The 27,868-nt window shown below is 31.2% G+C and overlaps 6 protein-coding genes across 6 annotated transcripts; all 6 read left to right on the top strand.

The window, feature by feature from the left end:
- Positions 1 to 1,598: 1,598 nt before the first annotated feature.
- EIN_413670 (hypothetical protein) lies at positions 1,599 to 3,668 on the top strand (the record flags this gene model as incomplete). The annotated part of the gene is made up of 1 exon (XM_004258422.1): positions 1,599 to 3,668. The coding sequence occupies one exon, from the start codon at positions 1,599 to 1,601 to the stop codon at positions 3,666 to 3,668; it is 2,070 nt and encodes a 689-aa protein (XP_004258470.1).
- Positions 3,669 to 8,376: 4,708 nt separating this feature from the next.
- On the top strand, positions 8,377 to 9,480 carry EIN_413660 (hypothetical protein; the record flags this gene model as incomplete). The annotated part of the gene is made up of 1 exon (XM_004258421.1): positions 8,377 to 9,480. One exon carries the CDS (start codon positions 8,377 to 8,379, stop codon positions 9,478 to 9,480), a length of 1,104 nt encoding a protein of 367 aa, XP_004258469.1.
- Positions 9,481 to 10,757: 1,277 nt separating this feature from the next.
- EIN_413650 (cysteine protease, putative) lies at positions 10,758 to 13,883 on the top strand (the record flags this gene model as incomplete). Its single annotated transcript, XM_004258420.1, has 1 exon — positions 10,758 to 13,883. One exon carries the CDS (start codon positions 10,758 to 10,760, stop codon positions 13,881 to 13,883), a length of 3,126 nt encoding a protein of 1,041 aa, XP_004258468.1.
- A 1,598-nt stretch (positions 13,884 to 15,481) lies between these two features.
- On the top strand, positions 15,482 to 15,955 carry EIN_413640 (hypothetical protein; the record flags this gene model as incomplete). The annotated part of the gene is made up of 1 exon (XM_004258419.1): positions 15,482 to 15,955. One exon carries the CDS (start codon positions 15,482 to 15,484, stop codon positions 15,953 to 15,955), a length of 474 nt encoding a protein of 157 aa, XP_004258467.1.
- A 1,505-nt stretch (positions 15,956 to 17,460) lies between these two features.
- EIN_413630 (protein serine/threonine kinase, putative) lies at positions 17,461 to 22,704 on the top strand (the record flags this gene model as incomplete). Its single annotated transcript, XM_004258418.1, has 1 exon — positions 17,461 to 22,704. One exon carries the CDS (start codon positions 17,461 to 17,463, stop codon positions 22,702 to 22,704), a length of 5,244 nt encoding a protein of 1,747 aa, XP_004258466.1.
- Positions 22,705 to 23,622: 918 nt separating this feature from the next.
- Positions 23,623 to 26,058, top strand: EIN_413620 (hypothetical protein; the record flags this gene model as incomplete). Its single annotated transcript, XM_004258417.1, has 1 exon — positions 23,623 to 26,058. One exon carries the CDS (start codon positions 23,623 to 23,625, stop codon positions 26,056 to 26,058), a length of 2,436 nt encoding a protein of 811 aa, XP_004258465.1.
- Between the last annotated feature and the right edge of the window lie 1,810 nt (positions 26,059 to 27,868).

Raw genomic sequence — 27,868 nt, 5'->3', positions numbered from 1 at the left:
ATATCGAGAGAGTTGTGTTGGAAAATATAATATTTTGTGAACTCAAAATACCACTTACGACAAAATACCTCAAAATTACAAATGTTGTTGGCAACGTCATTACAGACAAATGTAATTTGGTCGAAGTACACATCAAGAATTACAGAGGTGAACCTATATTTTATAATCTAATAACATTAAAAATATTCGAAAATGTAAATTGACTTTAAGATATTATTGTTGTTATTTGTGTTTATATTTAAATGGTAACAATCTTAACACTTAAAAACATCATTTTTCTTTGAAAAAAAATGATGTTTTTTCTGCTTTCTATTTAATTTCATTTCTTAGTAATTCACAATTGTAGTTAAAATATAAAAAAGACACATCACAGTCATCATTAAATATCCGATATATAAACAATCACTTGTAAATAAGGATAAATTAGAAAACAGTCGTTTTAACAATCTAAGTTGATTTGTCGTTGTTTTCTTAAATTTCCAACACATAGAAACCATCTACTTAATTCTTGTTCTTTTTTTATAAGTCGCTTTAAATGAATACAAACTTTGTCATTATTATATTGAAGTTCACTATTTTGTCGCGAACACATACAAAAAACAAGAAGGAGTTCAACAAAATGTGTTTGATACAACATCTTTTTTCGAATTATTAAATGAACTTCTGTGTAATTTGTGTGATAAATTTACACCACGATTATTAACATTACAATAACGTATTTTTCACGTTATCGTTTTGCAAGTTTACTAAAAACAAAGCACTTCTGAACAAAACGACAACGCTTTTTTCCCATTGACCATCAAAAATAAAATATTTTTTTTATTTCATCAGTTTCTTATTATTAGTTTGATTTTTAGTTTGAAAACTAATAGATACTATTTTAATTATTTAACAAATAAAAAATTTCAACAAAGTATTATTGTTTACTATAACAATTAACCAGTTGTTAATAGTTTCAAAACTAAACGTTTTTATTATCAAACTATTTTAATATTCTAAGGATGAGGTGAGTTTTATTTTAATTTGCCAAAAAATATATTAGTGCAAAATAACAAAATTTTCCGAGGCATAAGTGTGGGTTTCTCGCCTCACTTCAATATAATTATTCTAAAACTAAATAACTAATAACATAAATATATTTAATACCATTTGACCAATCATTTTTAAACATTTAAAAGTGAATATAGATTGAGTATTTATGGGGTGCCAATTTTCCCAATTGTTTGCATTTAAATAGACCAATACGAATTGAACATTATCAATAATCGAAATCCAGTTTATTTCAATCCGAATTAAACTTCAAGTTTTTATATCGAAAACATCTTTCAAAGAAGTATTGTTTAAATCCAAAATTTATTTTTAATTTATTTAATTAAAATATTGTTATAAATGCTTAATGTTTATTTTGATTCAAAATTAATTATTCACGTCTTAAAGTTTAGAACATACTTGTTATATTTTTATATATTATCATATTATTAGAAATATAGTAAAATAAATTATCGTGTTTAATAAAATTTTCATGTTTTAATAATTTGAACTATTAACAAATAATTATATTAATATAAAAACCGAAAACTTTGAATTAATAATATCTAATGTTCTATTCAATTTTTTTACTTGTTATCGTTGTTTCCTCACAGACGACACCATATTGTGCCAATGTATTTGGAAATTTGTGTGTGTTGTGTGTTGACGATTACATTTTATCTGAGGACCAAAAGTCGTGCATTTATAAAAGAACAGTTGGCTGTGAGACAATAAACAATAATAAATGCACTTCATGTTCAGATGGTTACAAATTTGATTTTGACGGCCAGAAGTGTGTAATTGGTGATGAGTACTGTTTGTCTACAAAACAGTTAGACAACAATGACGTTGTGTGCACTTCTTGTATGTCGGGGACAACACTTTTGGACAGCAAAAAGTGTGTCAATTGCACATCCGAAAACAAAGGCTGTTCACAAGCATCTGACAGTTGTTCTGACTGCGATGTTTGTGAATATGGATATTACTTGGACAACACGACATGTGTTCGAATTCCAAATTGTCAAGAAAATGACCCTGAAAACGTCACAAAATGCCAAACTTGTATTGATATGTACAATTACAGAGATGACCAGTGCATGTGGTGGAATGTTCCAAATTGTATAAGTTATATCGAAAGAGGTGTCTGTGCCACATGTGAATATGGGTATACACAAGTCAGCACTAGTTGCGAATATGTTCCATATTGTACTCGATTTGACACCTACGGCTGCACTTCATGTGCAAAGGGATATGGACTTAACAACAAGAATTGCACAAAATGTGAAAAGGCTCTTTGCACTTCTTGTTATTCAGACTATTCACAATGTGACGAATGTGCAGATGGATATACTCTTGTCAATGGTCAATGCATGAAATGTACAATAAATGGGTGTTTAAAATGTGTTTCAGAGAATCCATATAAATGTCAAATATGTGCCGATGGATACACCACAGTTAATGGTCAATGCATGAAATGCGAAGTAAATGGGTGTAAAAAGTGTGTTTCGGAAAACCCATATAAATGCTATGAATGTGACTCGGATAACGGCTACAAAATGATAAAAGACACACAACAGTGTTATAAGTGCCCAGACCATTGCACCGAGTGTTCTGAAATCATCAACTCGGTGCCAATTTGCAGCGAATGTGAAACAGGATATACTGTATTTGATATGAAATGTGCTGCATGTAGTGAAGGGTGTATGACTTGTAGCGGCGTTGCACTGGAGCAGTGCAGTCTTTGTAAATATGGTTATCACCTTGATGGTGTCAACAAAAAGTGTTACAAATGCGCTGAAAATTGTTTAAGTTGTCAAGCGGAGAGTACTGATATCTGTGAAATGTGTGCGCAAGGCTATGCGATAGACAATGGCAAATGTAGAAAATGTGATTCTAACTGTATTTCTTGTGATTCATCGGACTATTCTAAATGTCTAACATGTAAAGATGGATACGTGTTGGTTAGTGATAAATGCCAAACATGTGATGAATCGTGTCAAATCTGCACTTCACCAAACGATTACCGAGCCTGTGTTAAATGTGCGAGTGGATTTTACAAAGATTCAAATAATAAGTGCATCAAATGCACAAAAGAAAATTGCAATGCCATTAATAAAGTTTCAATCTATAATATCGAAACCACTTGCAACATCTGTTCTGACACATGTGATTACAAAAAACGAGACGAAAATGGGTATTCATGTGGAGAGATATCGTTCTGTGACGTTTTTGATACAACCAGAAAAGTGTGTGTTGAGTGCCAAAGGGGGTATTATCTCAATGCGGATTATGAGTGCAAAAAGTGTTCAGAAGAGTGTTTGGAGTGTGTGAATACCGAAAAGGAGTGTAAAGAGTATTACAAAAATGTTGATAATTGTGTGTTTTATGATGTCAATCATAAGTGCAAAACATGTGAAAATGAATACAAAATGGAGAATGGTGTATGTGTGAAAGCAGGAGATTGTGTAACAAGAAACGATGAAGGAATGTGTGTCGTTTGCGAAAATCAGAAAATTGTTGGTGATGATAACAAATACCCAGCAGAATACAATGGGACTTGTAGTCGAGAGGAACACGTTGTTAACAATTCTCAAAGTATTTTCACAATACTTCTATTTGCCGTTTTCTTGATTATCTAAGCAGGGTCGGCCAAGATCCAGTTTTTAAACAACTTCGTGGCAATCTCTAATACGTGTCAGTTCATTTTTAGTTTTAGCATGTTGTCAACAAAAAACTTAAAAAGTTTTTTATTGTTAAAATGTTTAAAAAAATTGGTAAAACTATAGTTAACGATTTAAACAAAATTTCTGTGTTGTTTAAATCATCATTACAATGTGTTATAATCCAGTTTTAAAGAACAAAAATTGAACAGTAAAAAGCATATGATATTATGGGATGCAGAGTTTTTAAAATCAAATAATAATATTCACTCATTATAATTGTAATATACAGAAGATACTAACAACCAATAAAAATTATTAAAAATTTTAGTGATTTCAACTTAAAATTTTTATTTGAACAACTAATATACTTTTTCAACATACACATTAATATTAATTGTTATTTATATATATGTATATTTGTCAGTTTAACAAAGGTTTTGAATAGTTCATTTGTGTCCTTTTTAAATTATAGTATAAATTAAATAAATAAATAAAAATAATTTTATTATCTTTTGCAATTATAGAAAACTAACAATGTATTTTTTGAATTGAATAAACCACATTTCTTTCAAAAAAATGTAAAACTTATCTTTATATAATTTTCTTGATAAAAACGATTATTCATAATACGATAATAATCAGTAAAAATAATTATTATCACCCCATAAAAAACTATTATCAAAGCAAATTTAAATAAGTTTTATTTGCTTGTATAATTTACAATTGAAAGGTTTAGTGTACAATTAAATCAACACAAAAATATTATCATATTGTATTTAAAATAATTTGAAAATACTTTTGTGTCTAATATAAATTATCGTTTTATTTTTTTCATTTTATCATATGGTATAAATAATTGTGTTTTGTCATTTTCTTTTTGTTTTTCAAAAATGATAATGTTATTTACCATTTTATTGTTTTTTAAGTTTTTTTTCAATAACATGATCGTTTGGCCGACCCTGATCTAAGTGAGAAATTACTAATTTTCATTTTTTGTATTTTAATAATTGTTAATTAATTTAAAAATATACCATATAATCCGGGTTTAATTAAATATTCGGGTTTAATTCATTCAAAATAATAAAACCTGGAGCAAAAAAATAATAACAACAACATTATTAAGTTTTTAATCGCAGTCTTATATTTTTGTTTTGATTTGTGTAAATAATTGGGTTATTACTTAGATTTATCAAAATATTTATTTATTTAAATGAAAATGCATTATGATAATATTTGTAACTGTTTTTTTGATACTATACATTTTAATATACTAAGTAAAAAAATAAAAAAAAATAAATAAATAAAAAATCTATTACCATTTGGCTTTGATTGAATCACAATAAAATATCTGAATGATAATGTTGTTTTGCCAATTCAACAAAATCTTTAATTTCATTTTGAAATTCAAAGCTATCCATATTGACTCTAGTTATAACACCACTATCTTCATGTTTATTTATTTATTGAATAGTGCATATCATGTCTTGTTTTTCATAAATCAGTACAATTTAAGATTTAAATTATTTTTTTATATTTTCACGACTACAATTTTGAAAATAATCATCAATTAACAGACCATCATTTTGAACAAGTTAATTTTCTGTACAGTGGTTTTACACTCTGTTAAAAGTTCTTTGTTTTCAAAAGTGATTCTTGTATAATTTGGATTAAATGATGTTTTTATTCAACAATATTTAATAATTACTTAAGTCACTTCATTTCAACTACTTTTTAATGATTTGAATAACTAAGTTCGCTTTTGTTTATTGAGATTAAATTTAAATAAACCATTTAAGACGTCTGTTTTATTTTCAACAATACCAATCTCGTTATATTTGATGTTTTCTATTTTGTCTGTATATTTATTTTAAAAAAATTTATGATTCCTTGAACCAGCGGTTGAAAAACACTTGTTGTGTTTAAAATAGAAATTAAACACAAATGTTTGAATAAATAGTCAAAAAACACCATTTATACACTTTTCAAATAAATAACCATAAAATTATCATTAATAAACAATATAGGTTTGATCAATACATTTGGTTTGTTGTTTTATCTTTCAATTTTGTCATTCATACAACTCAAATAACTTTGAAACATAATTGCGTCCGTCAATGCGTTGTCTTGTTGGTTATAAAAAATTTCATCGGTGCAGTTTTATTTTTCATTATCATTACCAACAATTTCTTTTTTTGAACGTTACTATTTGGCATGACGGTTATTTTACGTTTGTTTGCTTTAATTCCTTTTGGTCTTTTTTCTTTGGTTGCCGTTTTATCTATTTTTATTTATCAACAATCCACTTTCTTCACAACTGTACACCTCACAATTATTGTTTATACACGCTTCTTTAATTTCTCTTATTTCTTCAATTTAACTTTCTACAATTTCATCAATTAGAACACTTCCACCAACTAAGTGAGATTGAGCTTAACTCTCCACTTATATTTTATTATATCAATATTATTTATTCATTTTCAAAAATATCCAAGCAGATGTAAATACTCAAAATTCACAATTTGAACATATCAAACTTATAATTAAAAAACTTGGGTTGTAGGGTGGACAAAAGGATGTTGTGTTTTTGTTGAATATTTCTGAAAAGGTTCAAATGTTTGACATAAACTCAAAAAATCAAAGAGAATGAATTAACATAAAAAAACCTGAAAACCATCATTCTTTGACAAACAACAAAATTTTTTGTTGTGTATGTTGAAAATGTAGACCAGAAACAACCTGTTGAACCAGCGAACGGATAAAATTATACCAACAACAAAACACAAAAAGAAAGTAGAGTAAGGTCAATTAACGATTTATAGAAAGCCAAAAACAAATATAAAATCGTTGTAAAAGCTTTTAAATAGGCCGAGCATAAGTTCATAATCAAAAAAGAAGCTTTTAAAGGACCAATAACGAACAATTAATTATATTAACCACACAATTTCAAAATTCGAAGAGCGAACTTATTTTTTGCTGTTTGTTTTGATGTTTTTATTAAAACTACAGTTAGTTTCACAATAATTACTTATTTTTCATAACAAACAGATTTTTGTTTCATAACAATTAGATTTGTACATTTGTTCAGTACTGTTTCAAAACAATTATTTTTTTGTTGCACAATTTGCGTGATTGTTTCATAATCAACAGTAAATATTTTTTTTAAATTAGATGATAATGTTGTTATTTGAAGTTGTTTAACTACATTTTATGTTGTTTTGACTTTTTAAACTAGCAACAATTTAAATGATTTAGATGTTAAATTGTATAAATTAACCATGTATTGTTAATAAAATTTTTATTGTGTATGTTTTAGTAATAAATTGAGATTGTTTAAAAGAATTAAAGTGATATTTCATTTATCACTTGGATGTTATTTATGTTTATTGTTAAGTATATTTCTATAAATGATTATAATTACAGTATTATTAATGTTATTAATAAATGTGTATTATAGTTTTCATTTGTATTGATGTAAAATAAATTTGTACACATCAGAATGTCAAGAAAAACACTGAAATAACAGAGGTTTGTTAATATTGATATCATAGACGACTTGATATACAACAAAAACAAACAACTAATTTGGTTGTGTTTTTGTTTGAAAGTTTATAAAGTGGTTTTTGATATAATTACAACGTTGTGAAAATTAATATTATGATATTTGATAAGTTCGATATTTTATTATAATTTCTGTAATAATGTCTTGATCTAATATAATTATTTTTTTAAATGTGTACATTGTTTTTATACTACAATGTACTTTGAAAATTTTTGATTTGTAATTACGATTGTTTTAATGTTTGTAATACATCTGAATATTTTTTTTGATTTAACAAACATTGAAAAAAATAATTTGGGAAAATAAGATTTTGTTTACAAAAAAAACAAATAATCTATTTATATAATTTTTATTTTTGCCATCCATAGAAACTGGTTTGTCCAGTGGGTAGAAAAAATAGATACATGTATCCAGTGGATGGGTCTTATCCAGTTATATGTCTTTACGTTGTCTCTAAACTAAAAACATAAGATGTTTGTTCTTTGTATTAAATTGAATTAAATTGAATTAAAATGAAATTATCAATTAACAAATTAGAGGCGGCTCTGTGCCGCAACGACCCGACGGAACTCTTTCTACGTCTCCAACTCAACAAGCCAGAAACCAGCCAACTCTTGCCGATTGAATGGTCTCAACTCCAGATCGTCAATTTGGCATGGTTTTCGGGGTGTTTGTCGGTTTTGACAAGAAACGAGCAGATCTTGTAATTAACTGAAATTAATGTTTTATTTTTGTTTTGATTTAAAAAAAGAAAAACCTATTATGAAAAAGAAAATGTTATAGGTATGTTTATTGGGGTTTTATTTTAAGATTTATATATTTTGTAAAAAAAATTAGCGTTTATTTAGAATATTCCGAAGTGAACAACGTTTGGGGAGTGAAGAAAATTTACAGACTGACTCTATTATTTAAACTATAAATAACATATTAATTATTATTATTGGAAACCCAATTTATTGAAATAGTTCGCTTATAAATACAAATAACTGTTTTTACAATATAAAGACACAATGTCACGACAATTTTTAAAAATTAAAAATAACCAAAAGTAATAATAAAAAATAGGAACCAACATCCATTTAATCCATTCAAACTTTAATTTGTTAATTACTTTAGATACCCAACATGCGTTGTTCTATTCAAATCATAGTACCTTATGTATTTCTCTTTTTTATATTGTTTTATTTGTGCTTTTTCCTTCACACAAATGGTAGACATCGCTTTGTATATGAAGAAATTTTGAACAACCAATCCACTGTAATAGCACCACAGCAGAATAACCCTTCTTTTCCAATTCCAGTTGGAGTTTTTCATCAACCTGAGTTTCACAACAAAATTATTGACCTTCGTACATTCAATTATGAGGGGAAATGCAGAGAGCCATTCCAATATCAACAAAACAACAAACGCGATTTGTGGTTGACTGCGGTTGGTTTTAAAAATCACGGGTACTGGCTGAATAACAAGAATGAGATATTACTGTCATATGCACTTGCCAACTCTACAATTCCGAATGCAGATCGTGTCCTCTTATTGATGCCTGGTATTCATATTAACAACTTTGTTGAACTTACAGAGAGTTATGGCATTCGTGTGGTCAACGCCACTCTTCCGCGCATTTACAATATTGAAAAGTGCCAAGACGCTTCAAAGAGGATGTTTGCATTTCACGACTTTGTATTGCACAATCGAGAGAAATACGATCGAATACTTATCAGTGACCACAGAGACGTCTTCATTTTTGCAGACTTTTTTGAGACGTTTTCAAAAGAGGAATTGGTCTTCACTGCGGAGTGCGGGAGATATAAAGACTGGTGCTTGGATTTCAACAGTGGCCCCGATGCTTATAGGTGGATGGCCCATACGTATGGGGTAAATGCAGCAAATGAATATAGAAAGAATAATTCTATATATATCAATGTGGGGACTATTTTCGGAGGGACGGGGAGGATTTTGAAGTACTTGGATTTGATGGTCAAGTCATTAGTACCAGCGAAATGGGATGCTTGGGGACATGACCAAACTGTACACGACTTCGTGTTCTACTCGTACTTTTTTCAAAGGGAAAATGTGACGATGGAAAGATGTTCACAAAGATTTTGTTTCTTGGAAAAGAAACCAATGGGATATGACGCAAAGAACAAAACTTTGATGAATATATATACAGGCTGCGCGCCAGTTATGAGACATAAAGTACCACAGATATACACTGGAAAAAATAAAAAATAAAGTATTTAATGAATATTATATCGATAAATATGATAATGTTGGTATATTCATTGTTTCAATATTTTCGATAAAAAATTATATTATCATGATATTTTTAATTATTTGTGTTTAAATCAATAATATAAATAGTTGATGAAAAGTTATTATTTGGAAAGTTTGATTTACGTTTTTTTATTAATTTTTTAAATAATTATTTGTCAAAAAAAATATTTTTTATTTTTTACACTTTGTAGATTTGTTATTATAATATGATTTTAATTAACTTAGAATTAATTATGATAATATTTGAAAGGTTGTATAATCAAATTACACCATTTATTTCAAATAATAATATAATTAATAAACATTTGATTACAACGATTGGATAATAACATAATTGTTAAATGTTTAACAAAATTGTTAAATTATTTTAATCACTTAGTATATAACATATAAATTATTCTAATTACTTTAATTGTTATTAAAATTTGGTTAACTATAATTTATTAAAATTAAATAAACAAATAAAACACAATATTTTTTTAAATATAAACATTCAAAATAAATATTATTTTAATTCTATTGATTTATCACATACTTGTTATAAAAATATATATATTAACAATTATAATATAAAATTCATTGTATATTTATTAGATGTATATTCGATATTTACACATTATTTTATTATACACAACAACGTCTCATTAATCGAATAACATTATTAAATGCTTCAATAAATTGTTTTTACCAAATTGTTGGAATTAGAAAAAAATGATAAGAATAAAATCGACTACAAAAAATTGGTTATGATTTGATGTTTTTTGATATTTGCAGAATATTTTACATATATTTTCATATTATTTAGTTTTAATCGAAGTAAAATCGATTATTTTTTAAAAATTAATTTTTAAATAACAACTCATTAAATGAAATATTCGAACAAAAAAAATAATTGAACATTTTAAAAACCATTTTAATTTCAAAATTGGAATAAATATATTAAAATACAACTCCGAATGTACAAATATAACTAAAATGTGTGATTAAACTATTAAGAAATTAAATCTAATTATATTTATAGTTTAGTATAATAATAAGTTATTTTCAGTTTTCAAACATATTTAATACATTTTGTACATTTCAATGATTTATTATGAAAAAGCCAAACATAACTCCAAAATAATAAAAAAGCGACATTTATCATTTTTTCCTTATATTAAATATTTATTAAATTGATTTTGAATAAACGTATAAATACAAAAACGACAGATTACCCATGATAAGACTAAAACATTATGCTTTGTTTTCATAGAACACCATTTTTATTATCATTAAAACAAATATCGTCTATTTTTGTCTGTGAATATTTCTTTAAAAGGGGTACTTTCACTCAGAATATCAAAATGTTCTTATTATTGTTGCTGTTCACATTCTCTCAAGCCGACTTTGACTTGACCAAAACTGATTTTGAACTCTTCAAAGAGTTTGAAGTAAAATATAACAAAAAGTATTCAACACCATCTCAACGTCTTGCTCGTCTCTCGATATTTAAATCCAGTCTTGAAGAAATTCGGAGACTGAATTCAAAGCGAAAAACACCATCAGATGCAACTTTTGGTATTAATTATTTCTCAGATTTGACTCCATTAGAAATGGGTATAAATTCAAAGAACTTTATTCAAGTTCAAAGAAAAAGTTCGACTTCCAAAAGTGACGACCTTCCGGTTCTTCCCGCTGGAGATGTCATTCCAGACTATTTATCGTATTGTGGACCTTATGTTCAGAATAACACAGACCACCCCAAAATAGACTTTTGTGCAACTCCACTTGACCAAAAAGGGTGTGGGTGTTGTTACGCAGCCGCCATTGCCAATCACGCACAGATTTTGTATGCTAATATGACGTATTACAAATACAACAAAGATGAGACCAAAATACAAAAGTTACTTTTTACTCCACAAAGATTTATAGATACCAAATATGTGCTTCCAAGCGGTTTTACCAATAAGAGATGTTGTGGTGGAAATAGTGGTATTGCTATTGAAGGCCAGCCGACTTATTCGTTACAAAAAGACTATGCCTTTTCTGATGGAACTGACGCCTCTTATAATATTCAACCGCCTTGCACTCCACGTGGAGACCAAAATGCATCGGTTGAGATTTATTTGAGGAACAAAGAATATGATATTTTCTCAGTCAATCAAGCTGGTAATCATGCGCAACAAGTGTTGGCTTTGAAGAAAATATTACATCATTATGGCCCCGTTTTGGTTGCAATTCAAACAACTAATACCGGTTTCCCAGCTTATAGAAGCGGCATATTTACATTCCCACAAGATGTATGTCAAAACGTTGTTACTGATCATCAGGTAATATTAGTTGGGTATGGTAAAGACGCTGCAACCAAAAAAGATTATTTCATTGTTCGAAATACTTGGGGTTCTTGGTGGGGTGAAAATGGCGGATTTGCTCGAGTTTCAACAGACGTTTTCTGTGGAATAGCACAAGACGATACAAGAGGCTATTTATCACAAAATTACATTTTCTTTTCAGGTAATTGTAAAATTGATCCAAATTGCAAGACATGTAATACAACAAACTTGTTGTGTACTGAATGTAAAGCTGGCACTAATAAAGACAGAAGAGGCGTTTGTGTTGCACCGGGACAATATGATTTTCAACCAGTTAATCCACCAATTAAATGTATTTCTGGGTGTTCTTCTTGTACTGATTCAACCACTTGTAATGTATGCAACACGGGGAAAGTCCTTCAAAAGGACAAGAAAGCGTGTTTGGACAAGTGCCCAAGTGGACAATACCCAAATAGCAACAAACTGTGCACTTCTTGTGGCGTTTCTTCGTGTGAAACATGTGTTACTTCACCTACTAATAAATGTGATACTTGCCCAACTAATAAATATCTGGCTGTTGATAAAACAAGCTGCTTAGCAAGTTGTCCAAATGGGCAATACCCAAATGCTAATAAACAATGCACAGTCTGTACCACAGCTAATTGCGCCACTTGTAGTGCTAGTAATGTGTGTACAACATGTAAACCCAACTACACCAAAACAGCGACAAATCAATGCACCGCCACTCCTTGTGGTGATGGCAAATTTGGCACTCAACCCAATTGTGGCAACTGCCTCGCGAACTGTAAGACGTGCACTAATGCAACAATTTGCACGGCGTGTACTGGAACTTATAAATTAAGTGAAAATAAAAAGACGTGTTATGCCACTTGTCCAAAGGGCACCTATACTTCTGGAACTAATTGTAAAAAGTGTACAACAACAAATTGTGTTGCTTGCAACAACTCAAATGTGTGTACCGAATGTGCTGCTAATTACCAGAAAACAACATCAAATCAATGCGAAGTGAAGCCAACAACATGCCCTTCAGGCCAATACGGAACTCCTCCAAATTGTAAAAACTGTCTTACAAATTGTAATAAATGTGTTGATGGCTCAAAATGTGAAATGTGTAGTGGTACTTACAAATTAAGTGAAAACAAAACAAAGTGTTACTCGACGTGTCCTAATGGGACTTATGTCTCAGGCAATTACTGCAAAAAGTGCTCAACTGCAAATTGTGCCATTTGCAACACAAATAACGTATGCACTCAGTGTTTGACTAATTTCGACAAAACAGCAAGTAACCAATGTGTTGCACAACCATGTGGTGATGGGGAATATGGTACTAAACCAAATTGCCGCAAATGCATTTCTTTGTGCCAAAAATGTACCGATGGGATTTTATGTTCACTCTGTGCTGGTGAAGCTAAGCTTCAAGAAGACAAGAAGAAGTGTTACGCCACGTGTCCTTCGGGTACTTACGCCACTGCAACTTATTGCAAAAAATGCACTACTGCAAATTGTTTGGAGTGCAATAACAATAACGAGTGCAAGAAATGCATCGACAACTTCGAGTTGAGTGGAACACCTCCAAAGTGCACTTCTAAAAGTGGAGCGTGTGGAGATGGGTATTATGGAGAAGCAGGAAAATGTCAGAAATGCAGTGTGAGTGGATGCAAGAGATGTAGTGATGGCGAGACGTGTGACATGTGCAATGAAATTTTGAATTTGGAATTTAACAAGAAAAAATGTTCGAATGCATGCCCAACTGGATATTTCGCAGATAACCAAAAGTGCTTGAAATGTGACGATAAGTGCAATAAATGTCAAGCATTGGATATGTGTAATGAGTGTAACGAAAACTTTAAATTCAAAGTCGAAGGGAAATGTTATAATGAATGTCCTGATAACTACTATGAAGATAAAACTGTGTGCAATGTATGCAAAAACAATTACCAAACTCCTTGCAATACAACTGAATGTGAAAAATGTACAGCACCACAAAACAAAAATGGTGTTGACAAGATATTCATTTTAATCGCTTTAGTCGTACTGCTTTTCCTTTAATTCCATTTAAATTTATTTGGTTAATTACGAAAATAATTATCTTTTTATTATTTGAATAAAAACAAAAATAACATTTATAACATAAAGTCGGATTTTTAATTAAAATGGAAAAATTTAACTATACATTTAGTTTAATAATAATCAATAGCTTTTTTTTCTTTTTTTTCGAAATATTTTTTTGTTTTATTTTTAAAATTATTTTCTTTTTAACCACATTATACAACCAAAAAAGGAAAGCAAGAAATGTTGAGTTTGTAATTTCATCTCTGATGAATTTCTGAGTAATATTAACAAACCGACAGACCATTTAATATAGTTAATCACGGAAGTGTCATTGTTGTGATGTGGTTAATAGGTTATACCAACTGATTTGAAAAGCAAAGAAAACGATTGACAACCAGCGTTTCTTTGAAAATGTCAAATAGTAAAAACTAATAAGAAATTTACTATTTATTTATGGTTTTTAATTAGCGATGGTCGATACTATATATTATAATATAAAAAACAGATATAGTAAATTTCCTTGTTGTATTTTTAAAATATCTTTAATTAGAAATTCGACTTTATATTTTTATTTGTTGTTCAATAAATAAAACAATTTATTTTCCTTGTTAAACAAAACTTTTTGAATTGTTTCATTTCTATTTTTTTTCTAAAAATAGCAAAACCTTACAAAAGCTTACCTTTTTAAGACTAAAACTAAAAATGGAGTTTTCTATTGAGCTGGTTTTAAGGATTGTTTGTCTAAAAATGCATGCTCTTAAAAAGTTTTCCTGTAGCTCGTTGGTTTTTTATTTTTTCAAACTATTATTTTTGCAAAATGTTATGATTTAGCATATGGTTTGTATCATATTGTAAATATATATTTGCATTTAAAAATGGTTCAAAACTATTTAATTCATAGCCTTGTATTGGATCTTAATTATTTATTAAATAAATAATAAATTACTAAATAAAATAACAATTAATTGGATAATTATATACACAATTCTTTTATTTTGTAATTATTTAAAAAATGTGAAGTTTTTTTATTCAAACAACAACTTTATTGTTTTTTATAACTGATAATTCAAAGTGTTTGAAATTATGAATAAAGTCTTTTTTAAAACCATTTTTTGTGGAAATTATTCTCTGTACACCAACTGACTAATGATTGGAGTCTGTGACAATTATTAAAAAGTGATTAAATATTTGCAATTATTTGAATCAAAAACAAAAAATCACAAAAAAACAAGATGTTTATTAATATTTAAACTTAATTTACTTACGAAATGTTAAATGTTTTAATTCTTAATTATAAATAGAACAGGTATTTTGATATTGTTTTAAAACATACATTTGCAACTAGATTTTGCAATTTCGTTTACATTAAACTGTTTAAGGAATTATTAATAATTTTGATCCCCCTATAAAGATATAAAAGCATTTTATTACTCAAAATACACATGTTGATTCTTTATCTTATTACAATCGCTTCAGCAAAATACTACCTTTTTCCGTATAATGACGGAAAAACCATGGTAAATATACTAGGTCGATGTTATTATAGTGATAATGGAAATTATACTAAATATAAAGAAAATGGCAATGAAATTCAAATGTTTACATCTACAAATTGTGCTGATTGGGAAGACGAAGGGAGTATACCAATACCAGATAACGCACAGATTACAAACAAATTGCCGGACTATTATTACGTAATCAAAGAATATTATAATCGTAGTGATTGCAAATTTAGCGAGAGTAATGCTTATCCATCGGAATTACTTTATACACAATGCACGAAAGATTCCAATGGGTTTGAACATGCCGAGATAAAAGATGGAAAGATGACAATATCGTTTTATGGGTCTGATAACTGCTCTGGTAATACAAATTCAGAACCCATTATTATTGAAGTTGATAAATGTGTGGAATTTCAAAAAGAACATCGTATTGTTTCAAAAAGTGCAACTGAAATTCCATTTGAAAGCTCATCCGACGTTTCTTCCAAAAGCTCACATGAAATGTCTTCTGAAGGTGCATTTAACATTATGGCATGCCTTGGTCTATTTATTATGTTCATGTTTTGAAATTAAAACAGTTTATATTGGTATTTTTTATTTTTAATGCAGTGTAACAGCGTTAATAATTGTTTCATTATTATGATTTTTTATATAACTTTAACTTTTCAATTGACACATGAAATTCCATAAAACAACAATTTTAATGTCTGAATTATCAAATCTTGAGTTTATTGAATATTTATTTTAATATACAAAATGTAAAAAAATAAAAATAAGTCCAAACACCTCATTTATTAATAAAAATGTTGCTAACTTATGTAAAAAATAAATCCAAAAAATATAAAATGAATATAACTATTCAAAAAATAAATAACCAATAACACAATTTATAACATTAATTAGGGTTAGATTATTTGAAAATCATTTTAAATTATTTAAAAGTAAATAAATACAGTTGATTTGGTAATTGAACAAAATATTAAGAAAATATTGCATACGAACCATGTTATTGGCATCATTTACTCGATGAATTTTGCTTTTAGGCACAATAACTTTACTACATAAAAAAAATTTTGTGACGTAAACACTTTTAAAACCATTTCATTACAATAACTTTTACTTAACTACAGAACTTTAATTCAATGTTTAAGTCTGTCTTGTTGTTCTTATTGTTTATGATTTATCTCACTGTTATCAATTACATTTGGTAAAAAATAAAGTTGTTTGTTGTCAAATTCTCTTGCTGTATCTATTGTATTGAACAACAGAAAGGTTCGCCCAATCGCTGTTTTTAACAAAGTCTTTTTTTGTTGTTGTTATTCTTATTTGAGTAAAAAATGTTTGTTATATTTATTTTTTTGTTGTTGAATACGTTTAATGATTATCAATCGTTTGCTGAATGTCTAACATTTCAATAATTTATTTATTCTTTAATTTTCATTATTTTTATGAACCACATAATGCTGAACAAAAAGTGACTCATCAAATCAACTGAATGAACAGAGAAGAATACACTTATTTGATTGAAAAAATGAATGATCGGTTAAATTGAATGGTCATTTTGAAGTTAAACAAGGTTGAACAAAAGAATTATATTTTATAATTAAATAATAATTAATAATAATAAACTTAAGAATATAGCTCATATTATATTATTGTTTATCCAAACTTAAAACAATAAATTCATTTTTTTCTATTATTTCATCCCGAAAAATAACCATTTTTGAGACCAAAGAATAAGAAAACTGCAAACTTATTTATATCTTTGCCCGTTTTATTTTATTTTATAAATATCCGCTTAATATTAAATAACTATAATTAGTCCGGTCCAAATATTTTATGGTAATTTCCATTAATTCCGATATCATAAATATAATTATTTGAATATAAAAATTTTTTATGTTTTAAGCAAACATTGAATTTATATATTGGCGTTGATTAAATAAAATAAATGACCTAAATAATTTTAGTTAAAAAATAAAATTTATAACTATAATTAAATGGTTTTTAAATTTTCACTTCAAAAAATAATCGAAAACTTTTTTTAATTGTTTACTTAATATTTAAATATCATGTTATGTCTGTTTTTAATAACAACAGTAATAAATGCCGCAACAACATGTGGTGGTGGCCAGTACCTCTCAGGAACTTCTTGTATTTATTGTCGAGCGGGAACTTATTCCTTGGGCGGAACAACAACATCATGCACCTCATGTTCTGCGGGCTCCTACTCAAACTCCGGTGCTTCTCAATGCAGTAAATGTCCTGTTGGTTATTATTCGTCAAATTATGGGTCATCGTCGTGTACCCAGTGTTCTGCTGGTAAATATGCTTCCGGCACTGGGTCCACTTCGTGTTCAACTTGTGCAGCGGGAACGTATTCTTTGGGTGGAGCTTCTCAATGTACTCAATGTACCCCGGGGCATTATTCCACAAGTGGAGCTTCTACGTGTTCAAGTTGTTTTGCTGGTACATATTCGTCGTCGTCTGGATCTACTACATGTACAAAATGCTTTGCTGGATATTATTCCAGTACTGGATCATCAAGTTGTACCCAATGTGCTGCTGGAACATTTTCAATTAATAGTGGGTCTTCCTCTTGTAGTACATGTAATGCAGGGTCTTATTCTAATAAAGGAGCATCCACATGCAATTCGTGTCCTGGTGGGTATTATTCCCAATCTTCTGGCAGTGCTTCATGCAAGGCGTGTGCTGGAGGAACATATTCAAATTCACTTTTAGCGTCAACAAACTGTTTAAAGTGCCAACAAGGTACATATTCCAACATTGGAAGTGCTTATTGTTTCAATTGTTTGGCAGGGACTTATGCGGCTAAAGAGGGTAGTTCTTCTTGTGAACCATGTGCAGATGGGTTTTATTCCACAACTAAAAGTTCGGTGTGTGTACAATGCGTTTCCACAAGTTGTGGAGTGTGTTTAAAAAAGACGGGGGAGTGCACTTCATGTAATGTTGGCTATTCGTACGATTCGTCAAATAAGAACTGTTCAATATGTCCAGCATCGTATTATTCGAGTGGCGGAACTTCGTTGTGTTCAAAGTGTACGACTGGGTATTACTCACTTGGTGGTTCAAGTGGGTGTAGAACGTGTTCCATAAGTTGTAAAATGTGCGACCAAACAAATGGAAACTGTTTATCTTGCTATGATGGATATTTTCTGAACGGTAAAATGTGTGACACATGCCCAGCTGGCACGTACCAAAGTGGTGGAAGTTGTGTAACGTGTCCCGACATGCAATATTCGTTGGCAGGAAGCACAACGTGCAAAAGTTGCAGTTCGATGTGTTTGAGTTGTGATAAGACAAATGGATATTGCACGTCATGTGAGTCGGGTATGGGAATTACAACAACAACATGTTCTGTTTGCAGTGCTGGTACATACAGTGTTGCAAACAAATGTGAGTATTGTCCACTTGGAACATTTTCATCATCACCAAAAAGTTTGCAATGTCATCCTTGTGGAGATGGGACTTATGCCAGCACAACAGGATCAACAAGTTGCAAAACGTGTAATGTTTTGTGTCAAGGACCATGCGAAAAAACAAGTGGCAAGTGTGTAGCCTGTGTGAGTGGTGCTGTTCTATCGAATGGAGTGTGTTCACTGTGCATTTCAGGAACAATGGCAAATCAAACAACAAACAAATGCGACACATGCAAGGCGGGTACATATGCCGGTGAAGGCTCTTCTGAGTGCAAAAGATGTGGAGAAATGACATACTCAACTGCCGGATCGTTGTCATGTCAGCAATGTGACACGAAATGTGATGGGTGTGATGCGACGAATGGGTATTGTGTCAATTGTGTGATTGGGTATGGTCTAGCAGCTGGAAAGTGTGCCATATGTCCAAGGGGGACTTACTACACGAGTTCTGTGTGTCAGAGTTGTGGTGAGATGGCATACCAAGACGTTGAGGGACAAACCATTTGCAAGTTGTGCGACTTGTCGTGTGCAAGTTGCAATGCAACAAATGGAAAATGTCTCACATGTGCTGCTGGATATGGCTTTGACAGTGGAGTGTGTACGTTGTGTGGCGACCTCACATACTCAGAAGGCGGTGTTTTGCAGTGTCAACAGTGTTCTACTGAATGTAAAAAGTGTGACAAAAAAAGTGGTGCGTGCACATCATGCGAAGTCGGCAACAAGAGAGTTGACAATGGTTGTGTGTCGTGTGCTCCATCTGGATATTGCGATTTGTGCACAGACGAGACATCAGATGGGATTTGTGTATCATGTGAAGACGGATTTTATTTGAATAAAGATGGCAATTGTCAACCATGTGGTGATATTCACAACGACTGTCTGACGTGTTCAAAAACAACAAAAACGTGTCTATCGTGTGCGGGCAACATGATATCAACTGGCACCAGTTGTGTTGAGTGTGAAGTTGGGATGGTCAAAGTCACAGAAACGACGTGTGACTACTCGTACAATGTCATCCCAAAGTGTCAGATTGCAGACCATTTCAATAATCAACACATTTGCACCGCCTGTTTTGCGCCATACGTCACTTCAAGTGACTCCAAGGCGTGCAATTTGGGATACACAACTACAACATACTACAACACAGATGATCACAAATTACACACCAACATGAATGGGTGCATCAACCAAATTGATACAACGTGTTACCTATGTAATACAACAACGATGTTGTTGAACGGAGTTTGTAATGTTAAGAATGAGAAGTGTGAGAAATACTCGCAACACGGCTGTGACAAATGCGTTTCAGATGTGATCACATCGAATGGCAACTGTGTTGTTAACACAAATTGTAAATATGAAATCAACAGAGAAAGTGGCACCGAGTGTTTGTATTGTGTTGATGACGTGTCGTGTGGCAAAGCAAAACAAAATTGTGAAACATCACACAACGAGTACTGCTACTTAGCAGTCAGTGGGTATCACACCACAAACGACAACACCATTGAACAATGTGAGAGTGAAGTGTGTGTCGTTTCAAATGGAATTATCACAGATTTGAAATGTAAAGAAAACAAATTGTTGATAGATGGCGTGTGTACAACTAACACCATGTGTATAGTAATGTCGTATGGTGATTGTATCAAGTGTGATGCAAAACAACACATCTCACATGGTATGTGCTCACAAAACAATCCAAATTGTGACAATCAGAACGGAGATATTTGCATTGTGTGTAACAACTCCATCAACGTTGAAGGTGTGTGCACAGACAGCCAATCGATTCATTGCTCTTTATTTGACAAAGTGTGTGTCACATGTGAGAGTGGCTATTACAAAGATGTTGATGGCTGCAAAGAGAAGACTGGCGTTTTGTCTAATTGTGGTGTTGTCTCGTCACTCAACACCAAATGTGTCGAGTGTGAGTCCGATTACAATTTCGATGGATATTTGTGTATGCCACAAACACTTTCAAATGAGACCACCAAACAAACAACTAAAAACGAAGACACACAGACAGACAGCCATTGTGAAGTGAGCACCACAAAGGGGTGTCTGAGGTGTTTGAGTGGGTATTACCTCGCAGACCACATGTGTGTAAAATGTGATTACCCCTGTGTCTACTGTTCGAATCGGACATTCTGCACAAAGTGTGACGACTACTCGTATGCAAACAGCAACGGCGTTTGCACTGAAATCAACGCACTTGTCAGTGTGTGTGACGTGTTGATGTCAACATATCGCGGGTGTGTAACTTGTAAAGATGGGTACATGCGGTCATTTGATGGATCAACGTGTATAAATTGCGATGTGTCATGCAAGTCGTGCACAAACGAAGGAAATTGTGTTGTGTGTAATGAGGAGTTTTATCGCACTTCATCGAATGTCACCAAATTGTGTTCACCACAAAGCGAGTTGACTTCGTGTGCAAACAAAACAACAGCCGGTTGTATGCTATGCGAAGGGGGACACTATCTCTCAAACAATTTGTGTGTGAAGTGTCAAGAAACATGTACACAATGCAATGGCATCGATGAGTGCACTGATTGTGTGAAAGACAATGTACTTGTGTCAGGTGTCTGTTCACACTACACAGCCATTGAAAACTGTGTTGCGTCTGCCAACAACAAATGTTCAAAATGTGATGACAACTACAAATTGAGTGACGACATGTTGAGTTGCATTCACACCACTAATTATGGTGTTGTTGTTGGCATTCCAATTGTCTCTGTATTTGTGATAATACTCATTATCATTAGTATTATAGTAATTACAATAGTCGTTTTGCAAAAGCGCAAGGAAACAAAGAAAATGGAAAACATCTGTGTTTTTAAGATGAGTCGTTCAAACATCGCAATGAGTGTGTTAGACGCCAACATTTTAACAAACAAAAAGTCGCTGCCATTTGATGACACGTGTGAAGTCATTCCCGTTGAAATGGAATCTCGCGAACTCCTCTGTGTTGGCAACAAAGGCAAAGGCATTTTGAAAGTCCAAATGACAACACGTGGCGGCTGCGACAAATACTCAATTCGCACAGAACCGCAATTGGTGACTCTGAAGAGAGGTGAGGCGTGCGAGTTTGAGGTGTTTGTGACACCACACTGCTCACTGAAATTACACGACGAGATGATGATAGTCACAATGAACATCGAAAACAGTGAGACTGTGTCTGTCCCAATTGCCATTGAAATCACAACAGAAAACTCGACTAAATTGGATTACGACGAGTTGAAAGAAGACAAGAAACTTGGCGAAGGCTCGTTTGGCGTTGTTTACAAAGGAAGTTACAGAGGAAATGTTGTTGCTATCAAGAAAATGAAACAATCAAATGATACAGACAAACTCATCGAAGAATTTGAAAATGAAGTGTCAATGTTGGACAAATTCAGAAGTGAGTATATCGTCCACTTTTATGGAGCTGTCTTTATACCAAATAAGATATGTATGGTCACAGAATTTGCACAATATGGAAGTTTACAAGACTTGATTAAACATAAAAAGAACGAACAAATTCCGCCAATGAAAATACGAGTTAAAATGATGATTGATGGAGCTAGAGGTGTATTGTATTTACATGAGAACGGGATATTACACAGAGACATCAAACCAGACAACATTCTTGTTATTTCACTTGACTTGAATGAAAAAGTCAATGCTAAATTGACAGATTTTGGAAGTGCAAGAAATGTCAACATGTTGATGACTAACATGACATTTACAAAGGGTATTGGAACTCCAGTGTATATGGCTCCTGAGATATTAAACAAAGAAAAGTATAAGAAGGCTGCTGATATCTTCTCATTTGGAGTAACTATGTATGAAGTTTTTGGGTGGTCTGAAGCTTATCAAAATGACACGTTCAAATTTCCATGAAAAATCGCTGAGTTTGTGATTCACAACAATCGGCTGAAACGAAAAGACCCAATAGAAAAAGAACAGTACAACATCATCACACAATGTTGGTGCCAAAACCCAAAAAGTCGTCCACAAATGGAGATGCTGGTGGAACAACTTTTTAAACTACTTTGATTGTTTTTTTTTCAAATATTTGTTTAATTAAAAAACAACCAAATTGCGGTTTTTTTTCGCATATAAATTATCACTGAGATAATGTTTTATAACCAAAAAAACTATTTAACAATTTTCAATCAATAACTCTTGACAAAATTATAAAAAAACATGTTTTTTACAAAACAAAATTACCATAAAACCTCAATATTTTGAAACTTAAAAACAAGTCATACACTTATTATCTTAAAAAAAGACCTTATGTCACGCCTTGAAATGATATACATGATGCAAGTCACTCTTTATTTCCCAACATTGAGTGACCTCTTTACCTTTATTCAAGTAAATCAATCTGCATATTCTGCAGTCAAATCTCTTAAAGTGAATCCATGGCTTGATTCAGCACCAGACATTGAACGGTTTTACGACTTATTCCACCCAGACACACTGAACTGTAATTCCAAATCAGTGTTATTTGAATATCTTTTCAAGCCTGTTTTCATAAGAAATTATATAACACAATGTGACGATGTTAAAATTATTGAAAATATTACACAAGAAATTTGTGACAAGATGCAAAGCGTTGTTATTGGTAATGATAATAAGAACACCGACCCACTTAATTTGTTTCAAATGATATCAGAAATTTTACATCAGAAAATTACTATGCCAATCATAGTTTTTAATAATTTTCTAAACTACTTTGAACAACATGTGGATAATTCAGAGTTGTTCCCACGACTTGTGTTCATCATTTTTGATATGAATTATTTATCAAATTTAATGGATTCTGTTGAAAGTCAATATCAGAAAAACATTTTTAAAAGAATTAACGAACTTCCAAAGAAATATAAAACACAAATTTGTATAGATTGGACAAATGGATTATCATATTTAAAAAATTTGATTTTAACACAAAATTGCAGAAATTACTCGAACGAAGTACCAATTGAATATTTAGACTGTTTAATACCTTTAATTCAACAAGACAAATTGATATTTTCTATTATGAATATGACTCAAAATTCAGAGTTACAAAAAATCGAGAAAGTTGTAGAAAATTGTGCAGCAACAAATATCACCATTATAACTAAAGAGTCTCACTTAAGTCTTTTGGTTCTCCCAAAATGCGTCAAAACACTTTCATTGGTGTTTGGAAATATTTCAAAATCAGTTGGAATGCAACAAAAACAAACCAATTTAGTGACTCTCCCCGATGTTTTGAATGTCGAGGAGTTCACAGCAACGGGAATGTCCCTCCAATTTTCAGAGCGTTTTAACACTATTAAAAAGGTCAATTTGTTTAACACTAAACTTATCAAAAAGAAACGAGAAGTACACGAGAAAACGGAACAACCTGAAATTAATGATACAAAACAAATTTACGAAAATGACCAACTGTTTCCATTTAAAAATGTCGAGGAACTACATTTGAACCGTTTTGATGATTATATCTTTGAACAACTTAAACACTTAAAAATGGTGTCTTTACACAACATGAACAACGTTGAGTTGTTTATTAATAAAGAGTGTGCTAATAACATTTTGTGTACTGATTGTATAAATTGTGTGTTAAGTATCGACTGTGAAATATGTGACAAGTTTGAATTCAAAGATTGCCCAAATTTCACTTTCAACTTTTTGAATACAAATAACAAAAATTTGAATATCAAAATTGCAAACTCAAGTGGTGCAAAAATATCATCAGAAAACGACTGCATCGAGTCACTTCTTCTTTACAACAATACAAAATTTGATATTGCAAAAAACACAAAAATAGAAAAATTGGTCATTTCAAATTCAACACTTCAAAATACAACAAATGTAAAAGCCACAGAAGTCGTCTTTGAAACAATTTCTAAATTTGTTCATTTGGATTTCACAAATACAAAACGTGTGTTATTATTTAATACCGAAAATTTGATCTTCCCAAACACATTTGAAAATTGCGAAATTTTTAAAATCGAGTTTTGCAGAAATTGTGAATTTGTTTTTGAAAATTCTAAAATGAAATTTTTAAAAATTGTTTCATCACAGGAAGTCGATTTTAAAGGCAATTTTAATTTACTTGAAAAAATTGAAAGTTTGGACTCGACATACACATTCCCACAAAATTTCGAATATTCAAAACACCCCATTTGTCCAATTGAAAACAATGAAATTGAGACTTTTGAATTTTATACATCAGATAAGTACGAAATGCTTAAAGAAAAGTGCTTATCAGATAAAATCCCTAATCCACAACAAAACAGGAAAATTATTAATTTAAACGGATTTAAAGCTCAAAAAGGTCTTTATGTAAATTTATCAGAGAAAAAACAAAGTAAACAACGCCGAAACGTGTTTGGCGCTGTTATCGATGAGCACCAACAGAGTTTAAATAAAAATCCGTCACTTCCGTCAAGTGTTACAAACAAAGAAATTTCAATTACAAGTCGAAATGTCATTATTAACAATTGTATATGTGACACACTCATAATCGAACAAAAAATGGATTTTATCCCAAATTTGAAACTAAATAATTTTATTGGCAAATGTCCGGACTTTTCTATATACACTTTTGGAAGAATAGAAATGGAGAAGTGCCATTTTGTTTCTTGTGTAAAATTTGGAGTTAAAGATCCGACCATCAATGTGGTCGAACTTTATATAAGACAATGCAAGAACTTCAGAATTGGGTTGATGAGTAAAACTAAAATAGTCGACATTGTCGAGTCTGAAGGATTTATGACGTTTTCAGCAAGTATTGGATTGTACAACAGAGTGACCTTCGTACGGTCTCAAATAGTAATTTTAGATAATGCCGGAGTTGTTGGAAGTATAAAAGAGTTGTGTTTGGACTCCACAGAGTGTCCCACTTTATTTGAGCAAAAGTGTGTGAACTATTACGTGATGAAAAATGTCGACAACGTCGATCATGAATTGTCTATAGGTGCAAAATCATCACTTTTTGAAAACTGCACTAATTTTGTCGTTGTTTTAATAAATGATACAGCGAAAGTCGTCTTGAAAAAGTGCAAAAATTGTTTTGTGTTGTCAAAACAACGAGAAAATGTCGAACAAACTGAATGCGAAAACATTGACGTCTTTAATGATTATGAAACCTTGAAACAAAGACTAAATCAAAAAAGAGTTGCTAACAATCCTCAACAACACGATATATTAGCGTTTCGACAAGGTTATAATCAAAACCCTAATTATGCTTTAGGGTTTAATTAATTTACTTTGATCTTATTCATTTTTTTGTTTAAATTGTATTTATTTGTTGTTTTAAATGATTATTAAGGTGACCTTGAAGATTCATCAAAATGCTTGGGCTTATAATAATTATTTAAAGTCAAAAACATATTTAAAAATAATTAAGAACTTGTAAAAAAGGTTTAAATGCGTGTCAAATAATTGTAAATATAAAAAAATAATTAATTAATTATTTTTTATGTTAAAAAAAATGATTACAAAAAAATTTGGTTAAAGACTTGCGACATACTTGCACTAAGCGCCAAACCTGCACTAGCTAACGTGGCAATACCTTTTTACAAAAAAACATGGACAAAATTAGATAAAATGAAAAAAAATAAATAAAAAGAAAAGTTGATGGAAAAAACTTGGGAAAATTGAAATATCATTTTAAAATTTATAATGAAAAGAATGGGACTTACATTGACCACCACCACTTTTACCAAAAAAATATTTGCCGCAAGTGTTTTTTGAATGAAGTCCATTTATCAGCCACTGTTTGTGCGTCCCCATGTCACCCACTTTCCCTGTCCGTACTGTGTGGACGCGGATGTGGTTTCCCCCACTTGCGGGGGGGGGTTAGGGGTATTGCGCCAAGGGAGGACTTGGAAAGTGGGTGAAACGGTGCACAAACAGACTGTTTGAGTGTGTCTTTATGAGCCTATTTTTCAATGCTCCGTCTTACTCGTTATCCACTGACTCGAGGTGAATTTTCGGCATTTTTTGAATTCTGGAACCAGACCTAATATTATCCCAGTTTCCTATTTACTATGATTTTAATTTGAATATGATTCGAAATAGAAAAAATTTAATCTATTTTAAGAGGTGGTGGTCAATGTAGGTCCCATTAAACTTTATTGAATTAACATTAATGTTCACAAAAAAATAATACAATAAAACCCCCAAGAATTCAATTATGCGTTTACAATTTGATTTGTTATTGGATTACATGGCTCGGAGCAGTCTTCTCCTTCAACCATCTCTTCGCCTTCGGGATTATCTGTTCCTGATTCGTCATGTAAAGAACAATTCAGTGAGTTTCCTGGCTCAAAGGAAGCTCTCCCATGACTCATTAAGTCATCAGATCCTTCGTACTAGAGATTGTGACAACCCCAATTATCTTAGGTAGGTCCAATATGATCTTCAACAACTTCTCTATCCTTTCCACAGAGAGTTTGTTTATCAGTCCGCTGATCGTTATGACCACAGGAACAGTGGTCACACTTCGCGGATTCCTTACACTTCGAAGCTTCTCACAAAGTGTGCTGTATTTTGACATTTTTGGAATTAAGCAGTGGCGAGGTTTTCATTTTTTACAATTGTGATATCAACTACATAACCCTTTTTGGCTTCATTGTCTTGCCAATAAATGTCGGGCCTTCAAGCAAAACTTTGCCTTTCATCACAAAGTAGATTTATTTTGGCAATGACCACATTCTTCTCCCCCTTCGTCGTACATGTCTTTGGGACGCACTGTCATTGAGGTGTTCTCATCTATCATCTTCAGCTTCTTTAGCAGTGCCATGTGGATTTTGTCACAAACTACATTGTGCCTGGCTATTTGAAACTTCTTGGTCATTGGACAACTCAGCAAGATGTGTCCTATGTTGCCAATCTGGTCTTTGCAGCAGTAGCATTGTGCATCAGACTTGTCGCTAGTGATAATTGCCTTCCTCGTCCCACAAAGGTTGGCTTGAATCGTTCGTTAATATTTGTACAATACTTGATATTTTTTTTCATTTCTTTTTTTTCCAATTATAGGAGGTCTATAAACTGGTTGGGATACATAAAC

The sequence above is a fragment of the Entamoeba invadens genome, assembly GCF_000330505.1.
Source record: "Entamoeba invadens IP1 unplaced genomic scaffold scaff_1105074726411, whole genome shotgun sequence".
NCBI lineage: Eukaryota > Evosea > Mastigamoebida > Endamoebidae > Entamoeba > Entamoeba invadens.
Note: the sequence above shows the minus strand (reverse complement) of the source record. Positions and strands in the feature narration are given on the sequence as shown.